Source organism: Oncorhynchus clarkii, chromosome 12, assembly GCF_045791955.1.
Source record: "Oncorhynchus clarkii lewisi isolate Uvic-CL-2024 chromosome 12, UVic_Ocla_1.0, whole genome shotgun sequence".
Classification (NCBI taxonomy): Eukaryota; Metazoa; Chordata; class Actinopteri; order Salmoniformes; family Salmonidae; genus Oncorhynchus; species Oncorhynchus clarkii.
In genome coordinates, this window is record NC_092158.1 from 96979613 (window position 1) to 97001180 (window position 21568).

At 48.7% G+C, this 21568-nt stretch overlaps 1 protein-coding gene across 1 annotated transcript in view; it reads left to right on the plus strand.

Moving 5' to 3' along the window:
• The first annotated feature begins 18942 nt into the window (after window positions 1-18942).
• LOC139422617 (MHC class II transactivator-like) overlaps window positions 18943-21568 on the plus strand; it is a 41502-nt gene continuing 38876 nt past the window's right edge. Inside the window, exon 1 of the mRNA XM_071173762.1 lies at window positions 18943-19089. Coding sequence (XP_071029863.1) covers window positions 19005-19089 — 85 coding nt within the window. The 5' untranslated portion in view covers window positions 18943-19004. The remainder of the gene's footprint in view (window positions 19090-21568) is intronic.

The following is a 21568-nucleotide window of genomic DNA, read 5'->3' on the forward strand; positions in this document are numbered from 1 at the left end:
GGGAATGTTACCGGGGCCACGTTCAGTAGACTACTGGGAATGTTACCGGGGCCACGTTCAGTAGACTACTGGGAATGTTACCGGGGCCACGTTCAGTAGGTTACTGGGAATGTTACCGGGGCCACGTTCAGTAGGTTACTGGGAATGTTACCGGGGCCACGCTCAGTAGACTACTGGGAATGTTACCGGGGCTACGTTCAGTAGACTACTGGGGATGTTACCGGGGCTACGTTCAGTAGACTACTGGGAATGTTACCGGGGCCACGTTCAGTAGACTACTGGGAATGTTACCGGGGCTACGTTCAGTAGACTACTGGGAATGTTACCGGGGCTACGTTCAGTAGACTAATGAGAATGTTACTGGGGCCACGTTCAGTAGACTAATGAGAATGTTACCGGGGCCACGTTCAGTAGACTACTGGGAATGTTACCGGGGCTACGTTCAGTAGGTTACTGGGAATGTTACCGGGGCCACGTTCAGTAGGTTACTGGGAATGTTACCGGGGCCACGTTCAGTAGACTACTGGGAATGCTACCGGGGCCACGTTCAGTAGACTACTGGGAATGCTACCGGGGCCACGTTCAGTAGACTACTGGGAATGCTACCGGGGCCACGTTCAGTAGACTAATGAGAATGTTACCGGGGCCACATTCAGTAGGTTACTGGGAATGTTACCGGGGCCACGTTCAGTAGACTACTGGGAATGTTACCGGGGCCACGTTCAGTAGACTACTGGGAATGTTACCGGGGCCACGTTCAGTAGACTACTGGGAATGTTACCGGGGCCACGTTCAGTAGGTTACTGGGAATGTTACCAGGGCCACATTCAGTAGGCTACTGGGAATGTTACCGGGGCCACGTTCAGTAGGTTACTGGGAATGTTACCGGGGCCACGTTCAGTAGGCTACTGGGAATGTTACCGGGGCTACGTTCAGTAGACTACTGGGGATGTTACCGGGGCCACGTTCAGTAGACTACTGGGAATGTTACCGGGGCCACGTTCAGTAGGCTACTGGGAATGTTACCGGGGCTACGTTCAGTAGACTACTGGGAATGTTACCGGGGCCACGTTCAGTAGGCTACTGGGAATGTTACCGGGGCTACGTTCAGTAGGCTGCTGGGAATGTTACCGGGGCCACGTTCAGTAGACTACTGGGAATGTTACCGGGGCCACGTTCAGTAGACTAATGAGAATGTTACCGGGGCCACGTTCAGTAGACTACTGGGAATGTTACCGGGGCCACGTTCAGTAGACTACTGGGAATGTTACCGGGGCCACGTTCAGTAGACTACTGGGAATGTTACCGGGGCTACGTTCAGTAGACTACTGGGAATGTTACCGGGGCTACGTTCAGTAGACTACTGGGAATGTTACCGGGGCTACGTTCAGTAGACTACTGGGAATGTTACCGGGGCTACGTTCAGTAGACTACTGGGAATGTTACCGGGGCCACGTTCAGTAGACTACTGGGAATGTTACCGGGGCCACGTTCAGCGGATGTTTTATTATCCTATGAAGATAAACGTCAGGTTGTCTTGGTAACAGCTGCTGTCAAACCGTCATTTGAGTTTCTTAAGAAAGTGTGTGTGTGTGTGTGTGTTGCAGTCCCACTCGTTTATACCACCGCAGTCTTTCTCAGTAATCTAGACTACAGATTGGGTAAGACCACTATTCCACTGTATTAAAATAGTGAAGTGAAATCAGAAGCAGCCCAGAAAGTGACGTATTTCTAGAACCCTCCCTGAGGACAACAGACAACCGCAAGTAAAACCACGGCAAGGCTGTTATCGTCACATCGAACGACAGAAAACAACAACATCCAACAACAACATCCAACGCCGTCCTATTTAAATGGTGGATTGTATGGAGGTACAGGACAAAAACACGTGGAACTCAATCAACAAGATCGACATCACTGTGCTACTGCAGACAACACAATAATATGGCCATTCAGTTAGGAGACATCACTTTGCTACTGCAGACAACACAATGATATGGCCATTCAGTTAGTGGACATCACTGTGCTACTGCAGACAACACAATGATATGGCCATTCAGTTAGTAGACATCACTGTGCTACTGCAGACAACACAATAATATGGCCATTCAGTTAGCAGACAACACAATGATATGGCCATTCAGTTAGGAGACATCACTGTGCTACTGCAGACATCATAATGATATGATCATTCAGTTAGTAGACATAATGATATGGCCATTCAGTTAGGACACACAATGATATGGCCATTCAGTTAGTGGACATCACTGTGCTACTGCAGACAACACAATGATATGGCCATTCAGTTAGTAGACATCACTGTGCTACTGCAGACATCATAATGATATGGCCATTCAGTTAGCAGACAACACAATGATATGGCCATTCAGTTAGGAGACATCACTGTGCTACTGCAGACATCATAATGATATGATCATTCAGTTAGTAGACATAATGATATGGCCATTCAGTTAGGACACACAATGATATGGCCATTCAGTTAGGAGACACAATGATATGGCCATTCAGTTAGGAGACACAATGATATGGCCATTCAGTTAGGAGACACAATGATATGGCCATTCAGTTAGGAGACACAAAGATATGGCCATTCAGTTAGTAGACATGATGTCGCCGGAACCGCGGGTGGTGAGTAAGGGCCTACAAGCCTGGAGGTCCAAGCCTGGAGGTAAGCTCTACTCTCATGTAATAGAACGTGACCCAATCATAGATGAGTAAAGATACCGTAATAGAAGGTGACCCAATCATAGATGAGTAAAGATACCGTAATAGAAGGTGACCCAATCATAGATGAGTAAAGAAGGTGACTGAAAGTGAAAGTCACACCAGTAAAATATTACTTGAGTAAAAGTTTTTAAAAAAGGATTTGGTTTTAAATATACTTAAGTATCAAAAGTAAACGTATAAATCATTTAAAATTCCTTATATTGAGCAAACCAGACGGCACGGTTGTTTAAAAAGATAATAATTACGTATAGCCAAGGGCGCATTCTAAAACTCAGACATCATTTAAAAACAAAGCATGTGTGTTTTCTGTTTAGTGAGTCCTCCAGATCAGAGGCAGTAGGGATGACCAGGGATGTTCTCTGTTTAGTGAGTCCACCAGATCAGAGGCAGTAGGGATGACCAGGGATGTTCTCTGTTTAGTGAGTCCTCCAGATCAGAGGCAGTAGGGATGACCAGGGATGTTCTCTGTTTAGTGAGTCCTCCAGATCAGAGGCAGTAGGGATGACCAGGGATGTTCTCTGTTTAGTGAGTCCTCCAGATCAGAGTCAGTAGGGATGACCAGGGATGTTCTCTGTTTAGTGAGTCCTCCAGATCAGAGGCAGTAGGGATGACCAGGGTTGTTCTCTGTTTAGTGAGTCCTCCAGATAAGAGGCAGTAGGGATGACCAGGGATGTTCTCTGTTTAGTGAGTCCTCCAGATCAGAGGCAGTAGGGATGACCAGGGATGTTCTCTGTTTAGTGAGTCTGCCAGATCAGAGGCAGTAGGGATGATCAGGGTTGTTCTCTGTTTAGTGAGTCCTCCAGATCAGAGGCAGTAGGGATGATCAGGGATGTTCTCTGTTTAGTGAGTCCTCCAGATCAGAGGCAGTAGGGATGATCAGGGATGTTCTCTGTTTAGTGAGTCCTCCAGATCAGAGGCAGTAGGGATGACCAGGGATGTTCTCTGTTTAGTGAGTCTGCCAGATCAGAGGCAGTAGGGATGACCAGGGATGTTCTCTGTTTAGTGAGTCCTCCAGATCAGAGGCAGTAGGGAGGACCAGGGATGTTCTCTGTTTAGTGAGTCCTCCAGATCAGAGGCAGTAGGGATGACCAGGGATGTTCTCTGTTTAGTGAGTCCACCAGATCAGAGGCAGTAGGGATGACCAGGGATGTTCTCTGTTTAGTGAGTCCTCCAGATCAGAGGCAGTAGGGATGACCAGGGATGTTCTCTGTTTAGTGAGTCCACCAGATCAGAGGCAGTAGGGATGACCAGGGATGTTCTCTGTTTAGTGAGTTCTCCAGATCAGAGGCAGTAGGGAGGACCAGGGATGTTCTCTGTTTAGTGAGTCCTCCAGATCAGAGGCAGTAGGGATGACCAGGGATGTTCTCTGTTTAGTGAGTCCTCCAGATCAGAGGCAGTAGGGATGACCAGGGATGTTCTCTGTTTAGTGAGTCCTCCAGATCAGAGGCAGTAGGGATGACCAGGGATGTTCTCTGTTTAGTGAGTCCACCAGATCAGAGGCAGTAGGGATGACCAGGGATGTTCTCTGTTTAGTGAGTCCTCCAGATCAGAGGCAGTAGGGATGACCAGGGATGTTCTCTGTTTAGTGAGTCCACCAGATCAGAGGCAGTACGGATGACCAGGGATGTTCTCTGTTTAGTGAGTCCTCCAGATCAGAGGCAGTAGGGATGACCAGGGATGTTCTCTGTTTAGTGAGTCCTCCAGATCAGAGGCAGTAGGGATGACCAGGGATGTTCTCTGTTTAGTGAGTCCACCAGATCAGAGGCAGTAGGGATGACCAGGGATGTTCTCTGTTTAGTGAGTCCTCCAGATCAGAGGCAGTAGGGATGACCAGGGATGTTCTCTGTTTAGTGAGTCCTCCAGATCAGAGGCAGTAGGGATGACCAGGGATGTTCTCTGTTTAGTGAGTCCTCCAGATCAGAGGCAGTAGGGATGACCAGGGATGTTCTCTGTTTAGTGAGTCCTCCAGATCAGAGGCAGTAGGGATGACCAGGGATGTTCTCTGTTTAGTGAGTCCACCAGATCAGAGGCAGTAGGGATGACCAGGGTTGTTCTCTGTTTAGTGAGTCCTCCAGATCAGAGGCAGTAGGGATGACCAGGGATGTTCTCTGTTTAGTGAGTCCTCCAGATCAGAGGCAGTAGGGATGACCAGGGATGTTCTCTGTTTAGTGAGTCCTCCAGATAAGAGGCAGTAGGGATGACCAGGGATGTTCTCTGTTTAGTGAGTCTGCCAGATAAGAGGCAGTAGGGATGACCAGGGATGTTCTCTGTTTAGTGAGTCCTCCAGATCAGAGGCAGTAGGGATGACCAGGGATGTTCTCTGTTTAGTGAGTCCTCCAGATCAGAGGCAGTAGGGATGACCAGGGATGTTCTCTGTTTAGTGAGTCCTCCAGATCAGAGGCAGTAGGGATGACCAGGGATGTTCTCTGTTTAGTGAGTCCTCCAGATCAGAGACAGTAGGGATGACCAGGGATGTTCTCTGTTTAGTAAGTCCTCCAGATCAGTGGCAGTAGGGATGACCAGGGATGTTCTCTGTTTAGTGAGTCCTCCAGATCAGAGGCAGTAGGGATGACCAGGGATGTTCTCTGTTTAGTGAGTCCTCCAGATCAGAGGCAGTAGGGATGACCAGGGATGTTCTCTGTTTAGTGAGTCTGCCAGACCAGAGGCAGTAGGGATGACCAGGGATGTTCTCTGTTTAGTGAGTCCTCCAGATCAGAGGCAGTAGGGATGACCAGGGATGTTCTCTGTTTAGTGAGTCCTCCAGATCAGAGGCAGTAGGGATGATCAGGGATGTTCTCTGTTTAGTGAGTCCTCCAGATCAGAGGCAGTAGGGATGACCAGGGATGTTCTCTGTTTAGTGAGTCCACCAGATCAGAGGCAGTAGGGATGACCAGGGATGTTCTCTGTTTAGTGAGTCCACCAGATCAGAGGCAGTAGGGATGACCAGGGATGTTCTCTGTTTAGTGAGTCCTCCAGATCAGAGGCAGTAGGGATGACCAGGGATGTTCTCTGTTTAGTGAGTCCTCCAGATCAGAGGCAGTAGGGATGACCAGGGATGTTCTCTGTTTAGTGAGTCCACCAGATCAGAGGCAGTAGGGATGACCAGGGATGTTCTCTGTTTAGTGAGTCCACCAGATCAGAGGCAGTAGAGATGACCAGGGATGTTCTCTGTTTAGTGAGTCCTCCAGATCAGAGGCAGTAGGGATGACCAGGGATGTTCTCTGTTTAGTGAGTCCTCCAGATCAGAGGCAGTAGGGATGACCAGGGATGTTCTCTGTTTAGTGAGTCCTCCAGATCAGAGGCAGTAGGGATGACCAGGGATGTTCTCTGTTTAGTGAGTCCTCCAGGTCAGAGGCAGTAGGGATGACCAGGGTTGTTCTCTGTTTAGTGAGTCCTCCAGATCAGAGGCAGTAGGGAGATGACCAGGGATGTTCTCTGTTTAGTGAGTCCTCCAGATCAGAGGCAGTAGGGATGACCAGGGATGTTCTCTGTTTAGTGTGTCCTCCAGACCAGAGGCAGTAGGGATGACCAGGGATGTTCTCTGTTTAGTGAGTCCTCCAGATCAGAGGCAGTAGGGATGACCAGGGATGTTCTCTGTTTAGTGAGTCCTCCAGATCAGAGGCATTAGGGATGACCAGGGATGTTCTCTGTTTAGTGAGTCTGCCAGATCAGAGGCAGTAGAGATGACCAGGGATGTTCTCTGTTTAGTGAGTCTGCCAGATCAGAGGCAGTAGGGATGACCAGGGATGTTCTCTGTTTAGTGAGTCCTCCAGATCAGAGGCAGTAGGGATGACCAGGGATGTTCTCTGTTTAGTGAGTCCACCAGATCAGAGGCAGTAGGGATGACCAGGGATGTTCTCTGTTTAGTGAGTCTGCCAGATCAGAGGCAGTAGGTATGACCAGGGATGTTCTCTGTTTAGTGAGTCCTCCAGATCAGAGACAGTAGGGATGACCAGGGATGTTCTCTGTTTAGTGAGTCCTCCAGATCAGAGACAGTAGGGATGACCAGGGATGTTCTCTGTTTAGTGAGTCCACCAGATCAGAGGCAGTAGAGATGACCAGGGATGTTCTCTGTTTAGTGAGTCCACCAGATCAGAGGCAGTAGGGATGACCAGGGATGTTCTCTGTTTAGTGAGTCCTCCAGATCAGAGGCAGTAGGGATGACCAGGGATGTTCTCTGTTTAGTGAGTCCACCAGATCAGAGGCAGTAGGGATGACCAGGGATGTTCTCTGTTTAGTGAGTCCTCCAGATCAGAGGCAGTAGGGATGACCAGGGATGTTCTCTGTTTAGTGAGTCCTCCAGATCAGAGGCAGTAGCGATGACCAGGGATGTTCTCTGTTTAGTGAGTCCTCCAGATCAGAGGCAGTAGGGATGACCAGGGATGTTCTCTGTTTAGTGAGTCCTCCAGATCAGAGGCAGTAGGGATGACCAGGGATGTTCTCTGTTTAGTGAGTCCTCCAGATAAGAGGCAGTAGGGATGACCAGGGTTGTTCTCTGTTTAGTGAGTCCTCCAGATCAGAGGCAGTAGGGATGATCAGGGCTGTTCTCTGTTTAGTGAGTCCTCCAGATCAGAGGCAGTAGGGATGACCAGGGATGTTCTCTGTTTAGTGAGTCCACCAGATCAGAGGCAGTAGGGATGACCAGGGATGTTCTCTGTTTAGTGAGTCCTCCAGATCAGAGGCAGTAGGGATGACCAGGGATGTTCTCTGTTTAGTAAGTCCTCTAGATCAGAGGCAGTAGGGATGACCAGGGATGTTCTCTGTTTAGTGAGTCCTCTAGATCAGAGGCAGTAGGGATGACCAGGGATGTTCTCTGTTTAGTGAGTCCTCCAGATCAGAGGCAGTAGGGATGACCAGGGATGTTCTCTGTTTAGTGAGTCCTCCAGATCAGAGACAGTAGGGATGACCAGGGATGTTCTCTGTTTAGTGAGTCCTCTAGATCAGAGGCAGGAGGGATGACCATGGATGTTCTCTGTTTAGTGAGTCCACCAGATTAGAGACAGTAGGGATGACCAGGGATGTTCTCTGTTTAGTGAGTCCTCTAGATCAGAGGCAGTAGGGATGACCAGGGATGTTCTCTGTTTAGTGAGTCCTCCAGATCAGAGACAGTAGGGATGACCAGGGATGTTCTCTGTTTAGTGAGTCCTCTAGATCAGAGGCAGTAGGGATGACCAGGGATGTTCTCTGTTTAGTGAGTCCACCAGATCAGAGGCATTAGGGATGACCAGGGATGTTCTCTGTTTAGTGAGTCCTCCAGATCAGAGACAGTAGGGATGACCAGGGATGTTCTCTGTTTAGTGAGTCCTCTAGATCAGAGGCAGTAGGGATGACCAGGGATGTTCTCTGTTTAGTGAGTCTGCCAGATCAGAGGCAGTAGGGATGACCAGGGATGTTCTCTGTTTAGTGAGTCCTCCAGATCAGAGGCAGTAGGGATGACCAGGGATGTTCTCTGTTTAGTGAGTCCTCCAGATCAGAGGCAGTAGGGATGACCAGGGATGTTCTCTGTTTAGTGAGTCCTCCAGATCAGAGGCAGTAGGGATGACCAGGGATGTTCTCTGTTTAGTGAGTCCTCCAGATCAGAGGCAGTAGGGATGACCAGGGATGTTCTCTGTTTAGTGAGTCTGCCAGACCAGAGGCAGTAGGGATGACCAGGGATGTTCTCTGTTTAGTGAGTCTGCCAGACCAGAGGCAGTAGGGATGACCAGGGATGTTCTCTGTTTAGTGAGTCCTCCAGATCAGAGGCAGTAGGGATGACCAGGGATGTTCTCTGTTTAGTGAGTCTGCCAGATCAGAGGCAGTAGGGATGACCAGGGATGTTCTCTGTTTAGTGAGTCTGCCAGATCAGAGGCAGTAGGGATGACCAGGGATGTTCTCTGTTTAGTGAGTCCTCCAGGTCATAGTCAGTAGGGATGACCAGGGATGTTCTCTGTTTAGTGAGTCCTCCAGATCAGAGGCAGTAGGGATGACCAGGGATGTTCTCTGTTTAGTGAGTTCACCAGATCAGAGGCATTAGGGATGACCAGGGATGTTCTCTGTTTAGTGAGTCCTCCAGATCAGAGGCAGTAGGGATGACCAGGGATGTTCTCTGTTTAGTGAGTCCTCCAGATCAGAGGCAGTAGGGATGACCAGGGATGTTCTCTGTTTAGTGAGTCCTCCAGATCAGAGTCAGTAGGGATGACCAGGGATGTTCTCTGTTTAGTGAGTCCTCCAGATCAGAGGCAGTAGGGATGACCAGGGTTGTTCTCTGTTTAGTGAGTCCTCCAGATAAGAGGCAGTAGGGATGACCAGGGATGTTCTCTGTTTAGTGAGTCCTCCAGATCAGAGGCAGTAGGGATGACCAGGGATGTTCTCTGTTTAGTGAGTCCTCCAGATCAGAGGCAGTAGGGAGGACCAGGGATGTTCTCTGTTTAGTGAGTCCTCCAGATCAGAGGCAGTAGGGAGGACCAGGGATGTTCTCTGTTTAGTGAGTCCTCCAGATCAGAGGCAGTAGGGATGACCAGGGATGTTCTCTGTTTAGTGAGTCCTCCAGATCAGAGGCAGTAGGGATGACCAGGGATGTTCTCTGTTTAGTGAGTCCTCCAGATCAGAGGCAGTAGGGATGACCAGGGATGTTCTCTGTTTAGTGAGTCCTCCAGATAAGAGGCAGTAGGGATGACCAGGGATGTTCTCTGTTTAGTGAGTCCTCCTCAGAGGCATGACCAGGGATCAGTCCTCCAGGGCAGTAGGGATGACCAGGGATGTTCTCTGTTTAGTGAGTCCTCCAGATCAGAGGCAGTAGGGATGACCAGGGATGTTCTCTGTTTAGTGAGTTCACCAGATCAGAGGCATTAGGGATGACCAGGGATGTTCTCTGTTTAGTGAGTCCTCCAGATCAGAGGCAGTAGGGATGACCAGGGATGTTCTCTGTTTAGTGAGTCCTCCAGATCAGAGGCAGTAGGGATGACCAGGGATGTTCTCTGTTTAGTGAGTCCTCCAGATCAGAGTCAGTAGGGATGACCAGGGATGTTCTCTGTTTAGTGAGTCCTCCAGATCAGAGGCAGTAGGGATGACCAGGGTTGTTCTCTGTTTAGTGAGTCCTCCAGATAAGAGGCAGTAGGGATGACCAGGGATGTTCTCTGTTTAGTGAGTCCTCCAGATCAGAGGCAGTAGGGATGACCAGGGATGTTCTCTGTTTAGTGAGTCCTCCAGATCAGAGGCAGTAGGGAGGACCAGGGATGTTCTCTGTTTAGTGAGTCCTCCAGATCAGAGGCAGTAGGGAGGACCAGGGATGTTCTCTGTTTAGTGAGTCCTCCAGATCAGAGGCAGTAGGGATGACCAGGGATGTTCTCTGTTTAGTGAGTCCTCCAGGTCAGAGGCAGTAGGGATGACCAGGGTTGTTCTCTGTTTAGTGAGTCTGCCAGATCAGAGGCAGTAGGGATGACCAGGGATGTTCTCTGTTTAGTGAGTCCTCCAGATCAGAGGCAGTAGGGAGGACCAGGGATGTTCTCTGTTTAGTGAGTCCTCCAGATCAGAGGCAGTAGGGATGACCAGGGATGTTCTCTGTTTAGTGAGTCCTCCAGATCAGAGGCAGTAGGGATGACCAGGGATGTTCTCTGTTTAGTGAGTCCTCCAGGTCAGAGGCAGTAGGGATGACCAGGGATGTTCTCTGTTTAGTGAGTCCTCCAGATCAGAGGCAGTAGGGATGACCAGGGATGTTCTCTGTTTAGTGAGTCCTCCAGATCAGAGGCAGTAGGGATGACCAGGGATGTTCTCTGTTTAGTGAGTCCTCCAGATCAGAGGCAGTAGGGATGACCAGGGATGTTCTCTGTTTAGTGAGTCCACCAGATCAGAGGCAGTAGGGATGACCAGGGATGTTCTCTGTTTAGTGAGTCCTCCAGATCAGAGGCAGTAGGGATGACCAGGGATGTTCTCTGTTTAGTGAGTCCTCCAGATCAGAGGCAGTAGGGATGACCAGGGATGTTCTCTGTTTAGTGAGTCCTCCAGCTCAGAGGCAGTAGGGATGACCAGGGATGTTCTCTGTTTAGTGAGTCCACCAGATCAGAGGCAGTAGGGATGACCAGGGATGTTCTCTGTTTAGTGAGTCCTCCAGATCAGAGGCAGTAGGGATGACCAGGGATGTTCTCTGTTTAGTGAGTCCTCCAGATCAGAGGCAGTAGGGATGACCAGGGATGTTCTCTGTTTAGTGAGTCCTCCAGATCAGAGGCAGTAGGGATGACCAGGGATGTTCTCTGTTTAGTGAGTCCACCAGATCAGAGGCAGTAGGGATGACCAGGGTTGTTCTCTGTTTAGTGAGTCCTCCAGATCAGAGGCAGTAGGGATGACCAGGGATGTTCTCTGTTTAGTGAGTCCTCCAGATCAGAGGCAGTAGGGATGACCAGGGATGTTCTCTGTTTAGTGAGTCCTCCAGATCAGAGGCAGTAGGGATGACCAGGGATGTTCTCTGTTTAGTGAGTCCACCAGATCAGAGGCAGTAGGGATGATCAGGGATGTTCTCTGTTTAGTGAGTCCTCCAGATCAGAGGCAGTAGGGATGACCAGGGATGTTCTCTGTTTAGTGAGTCCACCAGATCAGAGGCAGTAGGGATGACCAGGGATGTTCTCTGTTTAGTGAGTCCTCCAGATCAGAGGCAGTAGGGATGACCAGGGATGTTCTCTGTTTAGTGTGTCCTCCAGATAAGAGGCAGTAGGGATGACCAGGGATGTTCTCTGTTTAGTGAGTCTGCCAGATAAGAGGCAGTAGGGATGACCAGGGATGTTCTCTGTTTAGTGAGTCCTCCAGATCAGAGGCAGTAGGGATGACCAGGGATGTTCTCTGTTTAGTGTGTCCTCCAGATCAGAGGCAGTAGGGATGACCAGGGATGTTCTCTGTTTAGTGAGTCCACCAGATCAGAGGCAGTAGGGATGACCAGGGATGTTCTCTGTTTAGTGAGTCCTCCAGATCAGAGGCAGTAGGGATGACCAGGGATGTTCTCTGTTTAGTGAGTCCTCCAGATCAGAGGCAGTAGGGATGACCAGGGATGTTCTCTGTTTAGTGAGTCCTCCAGATAAGAGGCAGTAGGGATGACCAGGGATGTTCTCTGTTTAGTGAGTCCTCCAGATCAGAGGCAGTAGGGATGACCAGGGATGTTCTCTGTTTAGTGAGTCCTCCAGATCAGAGGCAGTAGAGATGACCAGGGATGTTCTCTCTTTAGTGAGTCCTCCAGATCAGAGGCAGTAGGGATGACCAGGGATGTTCTCTGTTTAGTGAGTCTGCCAGATAAGAGGCAGTAGGGATGACCAGGGATGTTCTCTCTTTAGTGAGTCCTCCAGATCAGAGGCAGTAGGGAGGACCAGGGATGTTCTCTGTTTAGTGAGTCAGCCAGATCAGAGGCAGTAGGGATGACCAGGGATGTTCTCTGTTTAGTGAGTCTGCCAGATAAGAGGCAGTAGGGATGACCAGGGATGTTCTCTCTTTAGTGAGTCCTCCAGATCAGAGGCAGTAGGGATGACCAGGGATGTTCTCTGTTTAGTGAGTCCTCCAGATCAGAGGCAGTAGGGATGACCAGGGATGTTCTCTGTTTAGTGAGTCCACCAGATCAGAGGCAGTAGGGATGACCAGGGATGTTCTCTGTTTAGTGAGTCCTCCAGATCAGAGGCAGTAGGGATGACCAGGGATGTTCTCTGTTTAGTGAGTCCTCCAGATCAGAGGCAGTAGGGATGACCAGGGATGTTCTCTGTTTAGTGAGTCCTCCAGATCAGAGGCAGTAGGGGTGACCAGGGATGTTCTCTGTTTAGTGAGTCCTCCAGATCAGAGGCAGTAGGGATGACCAGGGATGTTCTCTGTTTAGTGAGTCCTCCAGATCAGAGGCAGTAGGGATGACCAGGGATGTTCTCTGTTTAGTGAGTCCTCCAGATCAGAGGCAGTAGGGATGACCAGGGATGTTCTCTGTTTAGTGAGTCTGCCAGATCAGAGGCAGTAGGGATGACCAGGGATGTTCTCTGTTTAGTGAGTCCTCCAGATCAGAGGCAGTAGGGATGACCAGGGATGTTCTCTGTTTAGTGAGTCCTCCAGATCAGAGGCAGTAGGGAGGACCAGGGATGTTCTCTGTTTAGTGAGTCTGCCAGACCAGAGGCAGTAGGGATGACCAGGGATGTTCTCTGTTTAGTGAGTCCTCCAGATCAGAGGCAGTAGGGAGGACCAGGGATGTTCTCTGTTTAGTGAGTCTGCCAGATCAGAGGCAGTAGGGATGACCAGGGATGTTCTCTGTTTAGTGAGTCCTCCAGATCAGAGGCAGTAGGGATGACCAGGGATGTTCTCTGTTTAGTGAGTCCTCCAGATCAGAGGCAGTAGGGATGACCAGGGATGTTCTCTGTTTAGTGAGTCCTCCAGATCAGAGGCAGTAGGGATGACCAGGGTTGTTCTCTGTTTAGTGAGTCCTCCAGATCAGAGGCAGTAGGGATGACCAGGGTTGTTCTCTGTTTAGTGAGTCCTCCAGATCAGAGGCAGTAGGGATGACCAGGGATGTTCTCTGTTTAGTGAGTCCACCAGATCAGAGGCAGTAGGGATGACCAGGGATGTTCTCTGTTTAGTGAGTCCTCCAGATCAGAGGCAGTAGGGATGACCAGGGATGTTCTCTGTTTAGTGAGTCCTCCAGATCAGAGTCAGTAGGGATGATCAGGGTTGTTCTCTGTTTAGTGAGTCCTCCAGATCAGAGGCAGTAGGGATGACCAGGGATGTTCTCTGTTTAGTGAGTCTGCCAGATCAGAGGCAGTAGGGATGATCAGGGATGTTCTCTGTTTAGTGAGTCCACCAGATCAGAGGCAGTAGGGATGACCAGGGATGTTCTCTGTTTAGTGAGTCCTCCAGATCAGAGGCAGTAGGGATGACCAGGGATGTTCTCTGTTTAGTGAGTCTGCCAGATCAGAGGCAGTAGGGATGACCAGGGATGTTCTCTGTTTAGTGAGTCCTCCAGATCAGAGGCAGTAGGGATGATCAGGGCTGTTCTCTGTTTAGTGAGTCCTCCAGATCAGAGGCAGTAGGGATGACCAGGGATGTTCTCTGTTTAGTGAGTCCTCCAGATCAGAGGCAGTAGGGATGACCAGGGATGTTCTCTGTTTAGTGAGTCCTCCAGATCAGAGGCAGTAGGGATGACCAGGGATGTTCTCTGTTTAGTGAGTCCTCCAGATCAGAGGCAGTAGCGATGACCAGGGTTGTTCTCTGTTTAGTGAGTCCACCAGATCAGAGGCAGTAGGGATGACCAGGGATGTTCTCTGTTCAGTGAGTCCTCCAGATCAGAGGCAGTAGGGATGACCAGGGATGTTCTCTGTTTAGTGAGTCCTCCAGATCAGAGTCAGTAGGGATGACCAGGGATGTTCTCTGTTTAGTGAGTCTGCCAGATCAGAGGCAGTAGGGATGACCAGGAATGTTCTCTGTTTAGTGAGTCCTCCAGATCAGAGGCAGTAGGGATGACCAGGGATGTTCTCTGTTTAGTGAGTCCTCCAGATCAGAGTCAGTAGGGATGACCAGGGATGTTCTCTGTTTAGTGAGTCCTCCAGATCAGAGTCAGTAGGGATGCTCTCTGTTTAGTGAGTCCACCAGATCAGAGGCAGTAGGGATGACCAGGGATGTTCTTTGTTTAGTGAGTCCTCCAGATCAGAGTCAGTAGGGATGACCAGGGATGTTCTCTGTTTAGTGAGTCCTCCAGATCAGAGTCAGTAGGGATGACCAGGGATGTTCTCTGTTTAGTGAGTCCTCCAGATCAGAGTCAGTAGGGATGCTCTCTGTTTAGTGAGTCCACCAGATCAGAGGCAGTAGGGATGACCAGGGATGTTCTCTGTTTAGTGAGTCCTCCAGATCAGAGGCAGTAGGGATGACCAGGGATGTTCTCTGTTTAGTGAGTCTGCCAGATAAGAGGCAGTAGAGATGACCAGGGATGTTCTCTGTTTAGTGAGTCCTCCAGATCAGAGGCAGTAGGGATGACCAGGGATGTTATCTGTTTAGTGAGTCCTCCAGATCAGAGGCAGTAGAGATGATCAGGGATGTTCTCTGTTTAGTGAGTCCTCCAGATCAGAGGCAGTAGAGATGACCAGGGATGTTCTCTGTTTAGTGAGTCCTCCAGATCAGAGGCAGTAGGGATGACCAGGGATGTTATCTGTTTAGTGAGTCCTCCAGATCAGAGGCAGTAGCGATGACCAGGGATTTTCTCTGTTTAGTGAGTCCTCCAGATCAGAGGCAGTAGGGATGACCAGGGATGTTCTCTGTTTAGTGAGTCCTCCAGATCAGAGGCAGTAGGGATGACCAGGGATGTTCTCTGTTTAGTGTGTCCTCCAGATCAGAGGCAGTAGGGATGCTCTCTGTTTAGTGAGTCCACCAGATCAGAGGCAGTAGGGATGACCAGGGATGTTCTCTGTTTAGTGAGTCCACCAGATCAGAGGCAGTAGGGATGACCAGGGATGTTCTCTGTTTAGTGAGTCCTCCAGATCAGAGGCAGTAGGGATGACCAGGGATGTTCTCTGTTTAGTGTGTCCTCCAGATCAGAGGCAGTAGGGATGCTCTCTGTTTAGTGAGTCCCCCAAATCAGAGGCAGTAGGGATGACCAGGGATGTTCTCTGTTTAGTGAGTCCACCAGATCAGAGGCAGTAGGGATGACCAGGGATGTTCTCTGTTTAGTGAGTCTACCAGATCAGAGGCAGTAGGGATGACCAGGGATGTTCTCTGTTTAGTGAGTCTGCCAGATCAGAGGCAGTAGGGATGACCAGGGATGTTCTCTGTTTAGTGAGTCCTCCAGATCAGAGGCTAGTAGGGATGATCAGGGTTGTTCTGTTTAGTGAGTCCTCCAGATCAGAGGCAGTAGATGACCAGGGATGTTCTCTGTTTAGTGAGTCCACCAGATCAGAGGCAGTAGATGACCAGGGATGTTCTCTGTTTAGTGAGTCCTCCAGATCAGAGGCAGTAGGGATGACCAGGGATGTTCTCTGTTTAGTGAGTCTGCCAGATCAGAGGCAGTAGGGATGACCAGGGATGTTCTCTGTTTGGTGAGTCTGCCAGATCAGAGGCAGTAGGGATGACCAGGGATGTTCTCTGTTTAGTGAGTCCACCAGATCAGAGGCAGTAGGGATGACCAGGGATGTTCTCTGTTTAGTGAGTCTACCAGATCAGAGGCAGTAGGGATGACCAGGGATGTTCTCTGTTTAGTGAGTCTGCCAGATCAGAGGCAGTAGGGATGACCAGGGATGTTCTCTGTTTAGTGAGTCCTCCAGATCAGAGGCTAGTAGGGATGATCAGGGTTGTTCTGTTTAGTGAGTCCTCCAGATCAGAGGCAGTAGATGACCAGGGATGTTCTCTGTTTAGTGAGTCCACCAGATCAGAGGCAGTAGATGACCAGGGATGTTCTCTGTTTAGTGAGTCCTCCAGATCAGAGGCAGTAGGGATGACCAGGGATGTTCTCTGTTTAGTGAGTCTGCCAGATCAGAGGCAGTAGGGATGACCAGGGATGTTCTCTGTTTAGTGAGTCCTCCAGATCAGAGACAGTAGGGATGACCAGGGATGTTCTCTGTTTAGTGAATCCACCAGATCAGAGGCAGTAGGGAGGACCAGGGATGTTCTCTGTTTAGTGAGTCCTCCAGATCAGAGGCAGTAGGGATGACCAGGGATGTTCTCTGTTTAGTGAGTCTGCCAGATCAGAGGCAGTAGGGATGACCAGGGATGTTCTCTGTTTAGTGAGTCCTCCAGATCAGAGGCAGTAGGGATGATCAGGGATGTTCTCTGTTTAGTGAGTCCTCCAGATCAGAGGCAGTAGATGACCAGGGGTGTTCTCTGTTTAGTGAGTCCTCCAGATCAGAGGCAGTAGGGATGACCAGGGATGTTCTCTGTTTAGTGAGTCCTCCAGATCAGAGGCTAGTAGGGATGATCAGGGATGTTGTCTGTTTAGTGAGTCCTCCAGATCAGAGGCAGTAGGGATGATCAGGGTTGTTCTCTGTTTAGTGAGTCCACCAGATCAGAGTCAGTAGGGATGACCAGGGATGTTCTCTGTTTAGTGAGTCCTCCAGTTCAGAGTCAGTAGGGATGGCCCATCCACAATCGTCGGACCATGTGACAAAGTGAACGTCTGAGGACTGCATCTGACCCAAAGCAAACAAATATTTATATATAATTTTATAAAGTACTGCACAGTTCCCTTTTTTTCTCTTGAACATTTATTTGGAAATTAACTTTTTTCTTCAAAATGTATTAAAAAATTAGAGTATTTAGGCCTGTTGAACAGGAGACTAATTTAAGCCTATTGAACAGGAGACTAATTTAGGCCTATTGAACAGGAGACTAATTTAGGCCTATTGAACAGGAGACTAATTTAGGCCTATTGAACAGGAGACTAATTTAGGCCTATTGAACAGGAGACTAATTTAGGCCTATTGAACAGGAGACTAATTTAGGCCTATTGAACAGGAGACTAATTTAGGCCCATTGAACAGGAGACTAATTTAGGCCTATTGAACAGGAGACTAATTTAGGCCTATTGAACATGAGACTAATTAAGGCCTATTGAACAGGAGACTAAGGCCTATTGAACATGAGACTAATTTAGGCCTATTAAACAGGAGACTAATTTAGGCCTATTGAACAGGAGACTAATTTAGGACTATTGAACAGGAGACTAATTTAGGCCTATTGAACAGGAGACGAATTAAGGCCTATTGAACAGGATGCTTCTGTGAAAATGCACTGTTCTACTAGGCTACTTTGCCCTTGAACAATTTATTAAACTGAACAATGACGTTTTTCTTGAGCGTTTAGGTCCTATTCATTTAAAATGGTTTTTGAACAGTAGCCTCCTGTTGCTGAAACATAACAGAGTGTGAAACTATTGGCCCTAAATGGCCCTCTTGTTGGCCGACTGCCTATGTGGGCTAATAGCGTATCAATTAACTTCTTTAAAAAATATATATATATATAATGAAAAAATAAAATAAAAATAGGCTATAACAACATAAAGTTTAGAAAATCTAAGTTCCCACAGTCTTACTCATCACTGTTGACTACATCAGGTTCTACCACTGAACAATAGCCTGTAAATCAATAGTTATTCTGAACAAAATACCTTTTTCGATGAATTCTTGTTGTTTGGTTTTATTGTCTGAACAGTCGCTGAGATTATATTTGTTTATCAATGCAACAAAAAAAGATATTTAAAAAAAATAGTCTACTTTGATGAATAGGTTATAGATCAGATCAAGGAACCCGGTGCCAACACTGCCCCGCATGGCTGCGGAAGAAATTATAGATCGTGTTTCCATTTTTCAGGTCGTAACATGTCGGAATGCTGAATGTAACATGTCGGAGGGCATTTTACACGGAGCTCGTCCGTTTTGTCACGTTCTGTGTTAGAGCGTTTGAGGACACACTGGCGTGTGGGTTTTGCGTCCGGCGTCCGTTTGATGCGATTATGTCAGCGCCTGGTAACCAAACTGGTATTACCATGCCAGCTACAATGTCAGTGAAAGGAATGAGGGGGGCATTTCCGTGAGGGAGGGGGGGTGTGGTATGGTGAAGTAAGTGGCGTGGCTGGTATCTGTTTATGTTGCGCCTGTGCGTGTGTATGCGCCTATCAGACTGGTATGGCATATGGCCACACAGATAGACCGGTTGGTATGGCTGGTACTTTCCCAGCTAGACTGAAGCCAAAACTCCCATGTAATTTCCTCCTCTAAAAAAACAGATGGAGGGAGTCTTCTTCTGTCTTTTTTTTTGTCCTTGCAACATAATCAGCTCTTTAACATTACCAATAGTTAGTTAGTCGGGCATTGGTGGGGTTCCACAGTCTCACCTGTTTCCGATTGTAGCCATTGGGGCGGCAGGGTAGCCTAGCGTTGGACTAGTAACCTGAAAGGTTGCAAGTTCAAATCCCCGAGCTGACAAGGTACAAATCTGTCGTTCTGCCCCTGAACAGGCAGTTGATCCACAGTTCCTAGACCAGTTAACCCACTGTTCCTAGGCCGTCATTGAAAATAAAAAATGTGTTCTTATTAACTGACTTGCCTGGTTAAATTAAAGGTTAAATAAATACACCCCTTGGTCTGAGTGATGAAAGCACTTGTCTTTAAGCTTGTAGAACAGTGGAAACGAATGGGACAGAGAGAGAGAGAGAGTAGAGAATAGACGCACAATGAGATTCCTATCGAAAGTAAAAGTGAATCGATGCGGTGGGTGCGACGCGAACAGACAGACGCACAACAAACGGCAGCAAAGTGCACGGAGCGTTCAAGGACAGCTATAGCTTAATGCATGGATCATATAGTGGATCATATGGTGGAAGCTGTTGCGTTTTAACCGAGGGGATGGAGACTCTCGATGCCCGCCAGACAGGTGAGATTTTTGGGGTCTTTTTCTCCTCAATATAGTTTTTATCCGACGCACTTGCTCCGGTGAAATAAAAAAAAACATATCTTTTTTTGAAAAGACAATTAATGTGAACTTATTTTGTACTATTTATTTAAGAGTTGTACTGTTTTTATATTTGTAAATCAAATTTAATTTCGCAATTACTTTTGTTTGTAAATGATTGCATGTGGCGTGTGATTTGATGCGGGTTTTTTGGGGGTGTTTGGGGGGGATTCCAGTCAACAACGAGAAAAAGTGAATGACCAGGTGTCCTCTAATGGCCCCCGGTAGGTGTTGTTCTCCGTTCTGTTATTCAGAAGGAATACTACCGTGTGTTGCAATCTTGTCTTCTGTAATGTTTAATTTGTGTTTGGCAGGTTATCTGGAATTTATTATTTTACTGTAGGACTTGTATCATGCCCCCCCCCCCCCCCCCCCCCCCACATGTTTCAAAGAGCAATACTGTGACACGTGTGTGTGTGTGTGGGGGGGGGGGGGGGGCGTGGAGTTCATTAATTAGGCAATGCTTTTACTTTCTGATCTGTTTTAATATCATTCTCTCACCCCCCCCCCCCCCCCCCCCCAGGATGTGGGTAGCTCATAGGCTAGTTACAGAGTAAATCAACAACTATTATGTTTAGAGAGAGACGGGACATGCTGCTCTGGGGTCCCTGCTGAAGCCCAATAGGCTAGTTATAGTGTAAACAGACAGAGCCCAGAGACATTATGTTTAGAGACAGAGACCAGACAGACCAGACAGAGACCAGAGACATTATGTTTAGAGACAGAGACCAGACAGACAGACAGAGACCAGAGACATTATGTTTAGAGACAGAGACCAGACAGACAGACAGAGACCAGAGACATTATGTTTAGAGACAGAGACCAGACAGACAGACAGAGACCAGAGACATTATGTTTAGAGACAGAGACCAGACAGACAGACAGAGACCAGAGACATTATGTTTAGAGACAGAGACCAGACAGACCTGACTGAGACCAGAGACATTATGTTTAGAGACAGAGACCAGACAGACAGACAGAGACCAGAGACATTATGTTTAGAGAGATGGGACAAAACATTGAGAATGTTGAATATTGTTCAAAATTCTAGAAATTTAGTTTATTATTTTATTTAACTAGACAATTTCAGTTAAGAACAAATTCTTATTTTACAATGATGGCATACCCCGACCAAACCCTCCCCTAACCCGAACGACCCTGGGCCAATATTGCACCGCCCTATGGGACCCTCGATCTCGACCGTAACCCAATGAGAGGTCCTGATGCTAGAGACCGTAACCCAATGAGAGGTCCTGATGCTAGAGACCGTAACCCAATGAGAGGCCCTGATGCTAGAGACCGTAACCCAATGAGAGGTCCTGATGCTAGAGACCGTAACCCAATGAGAGGTCCTGATGCTAGAGACCGTAACCCAATGAGAGGCCCTGATGCTAGAGACCGTAACCCAATGAGAGGTCCTGATGCTAGAGACCGTAACCCAATGAGAGGCCCTGATGCTAGAGACCGTAACCCAACACCTTATTGAGAGGTGCTGATGCTAGAAACCGTAACCCAACACCTTATTGAGAGGTCCTGATGCTAGAGACCGTAATCCAATGAGAGGCCCTGATGCTAGAGGCCATAACCCAATGAGAGGTCCTGATGCTAGAGACCGTAACCCAACACCTTACTGAGAGGTCCTGATGCTAGAGACCGTAACCCTGGACCCCGTGCTTCCTACACCTAGCTGAGAGGTCCTGATGCTAGAGACCGTAACCCTGGACCCTGTGCTTCCTACACCTAGCTGAGAGGTCCTGATGCTAGAGACCGTAACCCTGGACCCCGTGCTTCCTACACCTAGCTGAGAGGTCCTGATGCTAGAGACCGTAACCCAACACCTTACTGAGAGGTCCTGATGCTAGAGACCGTAACCCTGGACCCCGTGCTTCCTACACCTAGTTGAGAGGTCCTGATGCTAGAGACCGTAACCCTGGACCCCCTGCTTCCTACACCTAGCTGAAAGGTCCTGATGCTAGAGACCGTAACCCTGGACCCCGTGCTTCCTACACGTAGCTGAGAGGTCCTGATGCTAGAGACCATAACCCAATGAGAGTTCATGATGCTAGAGACCGTAACCCTGGACCCCGTGCTTCCTACACCTAGCCGAGAGGTCCTGATGCTAGAGACCGTAACCCAATGAGAGTTCCTGATGCTAGAGACCGTAACCCTGGACCCTGTGCTTCCTACACCTTACTGAGAGGTCCTGATGCTAGAGACCGTAACCCAACACCTTACTGAGAGGTCCTGATGCTAGAGACCGTAACCCTGGACCCCGTGCTTCCTACACCTAGCTGAGAGGTGCTGATGCTAGAGACCGTAACCCAACACCTTACTGAGAGGTCCTGATGCTAGAGACCGTAACCCTGGACCCCGTGCTTCCTACACCTAGCTGAGAGGTCCT